This window comes from Odocoileus virginianus, chromosome 2 (assembly GCF_023699985.2).
Source record: "Odocoileus virginianus isolate 20LAN1187 ecotype Illinois chromosome 2, Ovbor_1.2, whole genome shotgun sequence".
Taxonomy (NCBI): Eukaryota; Metazoa; Chordata; class Mammalia; order Artiodactyla; family Cervidae; genus Odocoileus; species Odocoileus virginianus.
In genome coordinates, this window is record NC_069675.1 from 89,003,655 (window position 1) to 89,009,654 (window position 6,000).

Consider the following 6,000-nt stretch of genomic DNA (forward strand, 5'->3'; position numbering starts at 1 on the left):
TCTGCCCTCATGGGTTTTATGTCTTTTTTAAAAAGTCACTTTACTTTTAGTAGGTTTGGGGGGGACTGTAAAATTGAATGCATGGCTATAATATAACATCTTGAACCAGAAGTTCAAGAATTCTTTAAGCATGTCGTATGCCACTAAACTGCACATGTGAATACAGGCAGTTTCTGGATTTCTTTAAAGGAGGAGCTTAGGGACAGGAATCTTGTTGCAAGGGGGCAGCTAGGAGACTTCTTTACATAGAAAGTGGCATTTTTGTCATGGACTGTGATTACAAATCAATACCAATAACACCAACCCTTAATGCTACCATTTAACAAAAGAAATAAGTAAAGCTTCCAATTTGTTTTAATGAAGCCAGTACTGTACTAATTTGGTCTATTATATGAGATATAGAGGAGAAGCTGGGCGATTATGACTGTTCTAACAAGGCTCTGGGGAACTCTTTCCCATGACTCCTTGTCTACATATGGCCAGCGTAGAGCCCTGTTCAGCCTCTTCCTGGTATTAGTCTGATGAACCCTCTCCATTTCTGAGTCCCTTGTTCAGGTTTCAAAATATAAATATAAAATATTTCAAAATTCCTGAAGACCTGAGTGGGGTCAGTGTATCATGTGTCCCAGATAGTCTTAAATGCTCTTCATTCTGGGCTTCTCTGTTCCAGTTGGCCAAGGTAACTGTGATTGCTCTGACTTCCCCTTCACACCTAGCCATGGCTTGACTTTGCAATCTTTTGCTGATTTCCTGGGATCCTTACTGGGAATTCTGGTATTTCTTTCTCTCCTTTCCTCACCCTAAACTTGTTTTTAACATCAGTTTAGCAATTTGACTTATGTTTCTGGATATTTGCCAGTTGTATTTATTATTCTTGATCCTAAATCCTGATTCCACATAATCCCATCACAAAGGTTTTCAGGAAGAATCTGAGCTCTTTCCTCCTTCCTTCCAAATTAAGGATAACCATAGTACCTTCTTTCTGGTAACTGGTATAGCAGTAAGATGAGAAATGAAACAAATAGCTGTGAACTAGTAAGCCCTGCCTTTAGAAAAATCTTCTCCAAGTCAAGGCCAAGCCATCTCTTACCTGTTGGCGACATAGTAGGTAAAGAAGCAGCAGAACTAAGTAAAGGGAACTTATACCCTGGGGTGATAAAGCCAGAGGCTGGCCCAAGGATCTAGAGCTGCTCATTTTTGTCTCTAAGATCTATAGAGTTTTTTGAGGTTATAGTCAGGATGAAGGATGAGAAACTCTTTTAGAGAAAGAAGAACCAAAGGATAGGACATTTGAATTAAAGGATAAGGCCCTGGATAGGGAGAAAAAAGACAAAAGGTACAAAGCAGGGTTTACAATGGAGAGTTTTAGACCCTTTGTTGAGGATTTTGAAAATTTTCTGATGTTAAATGGTCAGTGCTATTGATGGAGAGAGCACTACGGGAATAGCCTGATTCAGGCATTACCCGCTGACAGATATAGTGAAACAAATGCAACTCCATCCTAAGATAACTTACAGTCCCCTTGAGAAGCTTTGTGGGGATAAGTAGACTTTATCACTAAAGGCAAGGTCTGCAGTCAGGAAAGCATAAAATTGTCTAGTCACTCAATCTGTATCACTCTCCTCTCCATGAGATACACAATCATTTGGGTCTTAAGAGTCTGTCACTTTCCAGAACATGGTTATTAGAATACGTCCAGTCAGGGGAGTCCAATCTTTATGAGGCATCGTATTCTCCATGGAAAGATGGAGTAGGAGAAAAATAACTTAGTTTGTGGTTTTATGTTTTCTTTAGAAAAGCTATATAGTTCTGAGATACATTCCTAAATTAGTATAGGGTTCAGGAATAAATAAATATGCAATAGTACTCAGATATTCTTCATGTTCATGAAGTATTAACTTAAAATATGAATAATGTTTCAGTAAATCTTCTTATCCATCTATAGGTAAGTTTTTCTTTAAGTGTGGAGTTTGAATAGAAGTTAGGAATAGGAAAATATTTAGATCTGCAAGATACTGATAACAAAAAAGAATAATAAAAAAGATAACTGACTTAATAGAAAGGGCACTAGTAAGAGAGGCTGAATATCCTGGTTGTCATACCATATCTTCCTCTAAAGCACAGTGTAAATTATTTCAATAACTTTATTTTTGAACTTTAGCTTATTCATCTGTGAATCAAATGGAAGAGTTAAGCAAAATTATTTATTCTTAGTCTCTGAAAAAGTGAAAATGTTAATCACTCAGTTGTGTCCAACTTTTTGTGACCCATGGATTGTAGCCTGCCAGGCTCCACTGTCCGTGGAATTCTTCAGGCAAGAATGCTGGAGTGGATTGTCCTTTCTTTCTCCAGGGGACCTTCCAGACCCTGGTATGGAACCCAGGGTCTCCTGCATTGCAGGGAGATTCTTACCATCTGAGCCACGAGGGAAGGCCTTTTTAGTCCCTACTGAGCATTAAAATACTTGAGGAGAATTTAGCTTTTGTTTTTAAATAATATCCAGTATTTAAACTGGGTAACCAGACTATATTCTAAAAACTTTAACTCAGTAAATCTGAGTTAAAGGGTAAGTCTGAGGAGTTTGTATTTTTAAAAAGCGTCTCATTCGGTTATGATTGTGACCAATGTTTGGGGATCTCTGGGCCATATGATCTTGTATGTGTGTGTGCTCAGTCACTCATTCCTGTCCAGCTCTTTGCTACCCCACAGACTGCAGCTCGACAGGCTCCTCTGTCTATGGGACTTTCCTGACAAGAATACTGGATTGGGGACCATTTCCTCCTCCAGGGGATATTCCTGACCCAGGGATTGACTCCGCATCTCCTTCGACTCCTGTATTGGCAGGTGGATTCTTTACCACTGAGTCACCCAAGAATGACATATGATCCTGTCGGTTCTATCTGGTTCTTAAATTTCATTGTTCTTCTATGAAAAATAAGTACATAAGATAGAAAAACTACAAGTGAAGTTAAGATTCTAAATAGAAATACTGAGAGATAAAATATGAAGGTGATAAAATATAAAGAAATAAAATAAAATAGAAAATATAAATAGAAAACCACTTTCTATCTATATTGATTTATTATTCAGTCTCTGGCATCTAATGCTATGGATTTGAATTCTAGCTCCAATATTTACAAATTGTTGGTGCAAATGATTCAAGTATCCTTAGCCTCAGTTTCCTTCAACACACAGTCTTAAGCATAACAATCTCTCATTCCTTGTTTTGTTTAAGGGCTAAAGCAGACAATATGTATGAAGTGCTTAGTTGAGCACCTGACATGTAACAAGTGGACATAAATGTTAGCTGCAGGATGACCCTATGCCAAAGATAAAAACTGAAAGGCAGGGGAAAAATGCACTCCATAGTTTCTATTTCAGAAGAAAAGATAAGAAAATAATGCCCTTCACTCTAAAATGAGATATTGTTAGGGTTTTAAAAACAATTTTTTATGGAATTCAGGAGCTACCAACAGAGTATAAGATTTAACTCACCTCCACCTACTCGTGGATCCACGCTACTAAAAATAGTGACACTGATACAGGGCTACAGAAGTAGACCAAAACTTTGTAAGACTGAAGTTGAACATTCCCAGAGACTCCCTAAAAGAATCATGTTTGTATAAAAGATTGACCAGAGGGAAGAGAGAAGAAAGAGAAAAACTATGATATTCATAAGGAGGAAGGAAGGAAGTATGGTCAGATTGGAGGTGAAGTCCGGATTGGGGATGAAAATGAAATAAAAGGGAGATTTGGGAGTTGGAAAATTTGAGAGACAGCACAGGCAGAGTCCTAGAAGAAATCTAGCATTCTAACTCTACTTCCTACCTTCCAGGTGCAGCAAAGTCATGGAAAACCAAACCAGCATTTCTGAATTTTTCCTGCGAGGACTATCTGGCTCACCAGAACAACAGCAGTTATTCTTTGGAATTTTCCTGTGTATGTATCTTGTCACCTTGACGGGGAATGTGCTCATCATCCTGGCCATCGGCTCTGACCCACACCTCCACACCCCCATATACTTCTTTTTGGCCAACCTGTCTTTTGTTGACATGGGTTTAACATCCTCCACAGTAACCAAGATGCTGGTAAATGTACAGACACTACTTCGTACCATCTCCTATGTTGGCTGCCTCACACAGATGTACTTCTTTCTGATGTTCGGTGATCTGGACAGCTTCTTCCTGGCCGTGATGGCATATGATCGCTATGTGGCCATTTGCCGCCCTCTCCACTACTGCACGGTTATGAGTCTGCGAGTCTGTGTCCTGCTGCTTGCACTGTGTTGGATCCTCACCCACATTGTTGCCTTGACTCACACCCTCCTCATGGCTCGGCTATCCTTCTGTGTTGTTGGGGAAATAGCTCACTTCTTCTGTGACATAACTCCTGTCCTGAAGCTGTCCTGTTCTGACACCCGCATCAATGAGTTGATGGTTTTTGCCTTGGGAGGCACCGTGCTCATGGTCCCATTCATATGCATTGTCATCTCCTACATTCACATTGTATCTGCCATCCTGAGGGTCCGAAAGCCTGGTGGGGGTGGCAAGGCCTTTTCCACCTGCAGTTCCCATCTCTGTGTGGTCTGTGTCTTCTATGGGACCCTCTTCAGCGCCTATCTGTGTCCTCCATCCTTTGCCTCTGAAGACAAAGACATTGCAGCCGCTGCAGTGTACACTCTAGGGACCCCCATGCTGAACCCCTTCATCTACAGCCTACGAAACAAGGACATGAACGTGGCCCTCAAGAGGCTCCTCGGTCATAGGAGAATTATTGCTTCTTAGCACTAGTGATAGTAACTTTCAGTGAAAAGACATAGACGAGTCAAACTTGGCTTCAGTTTTGATCTGCCACACAATAGTCGTAAAAGTTACTTAACTTCGCTGAACCTTAGACTTCTCATCGATAAAATGGAAATATAATCTCTATTTAATAATGTGACTTGGAGGGTTAACTAAGATAAGCTACAAAATGTGTGTAGTATACTGGCTCATAATCAGATGTTTTTAATAAATGATGGCTATCATTATTAGCATCATCCTCAATCTTCATCCCTCTTTCACTGAAAAGGTATAAAAATCTTTTCTTTGAAATCCATTCATTAAACAAATATATACCAGACACCTACTATGTGGGGGGAGGTTTAATAAGTTCTGGGAATAGAACCCTGAATAGGAGATTGTTCATGCTTTCATGACACTTTCATTCCAGGTTGTTAATTTGTCAGTCATAAAAATTGGGGGTCATCTCTCTGTTTACAGCACTAAGTGGAGGTTTGGACAAAAAAAATAAAGAATACAAGTCCATTCTAGGAAACACAAAATAGGTAAACACTTCCCTGACAGAAGACCGATATTTCAGTGTTTAGGTTTCCATGATGGATGGTTACTTTACATTCCATGGTTTGCCAAAATTTCAACCAGGAAAGATGATTGAGTTCCATGGGCTGCCTCTTCATCTTACTTACGGGCCAAAATGTTCAATGCCAAGCATCTTTTGTGGGACCTGAAGGAGTGAACACCACAAACTTATCCTTATTTACCTTCAGGTTTGTCTTCAGATCTAAAAGGGGCACCACAGCTTCAACAATTGCAGAGATAGAAAAAAAAAAAAGGCAACATTTTTATGGGCACCTAAGTTTTCTTCTGCCTTTAAGAATCTTAAACACATTAAAAATATTATTGTTAAAAATAACAACCGTATACTGGCACAAAGACAGAAATATAGATCAATGGAACAGAATAGAAAGCCCAGAGATAAATCCACGAACCTATGGTCACCTTATCTTCGACAAAGGAGGCAAGGATATACAATGGAAAAAAGACAACCTCTTTAACAAGTGGTGCTGGGAAAACTGGTCAACCACCTGTAAAAGAATGAAACTAGAACACTTTCTAACACCATACACAAAAATAAACTCAAAATGGATTAAAGATATAAATGTAAGACCAGAAACTATAAAACTCCTAGAGGAGAACATAGGTAAAACACTCTCCGATA

The 6,000-nt window shown here is 39.4% G+C and overlaps 1 protein-coding gene across 1 annotated transcript; it reads left to right on the top strand.

Moving 5' to 3' along the window:
• Nucleotides 1-3,845: 3,845 nt before the first annotated feature.
• Nucleotides 3,846-4,784, top strand: LOC110146644 (olfactory receptor 1N1-like). The gene has a single exon (XM_020907570.2). It carries the CDS (start codon nucleotides 3,849-3,851, stop codon nucleotides 4,782-4,784), a length of 936 nt encoding a protein of 311 aa, XP_020763229.2. The 5' UTR covers nucleotides 3,846-3,848.
• Nucleotides 4,785-6,000: the final 1,216 nt, after the last annotated feature.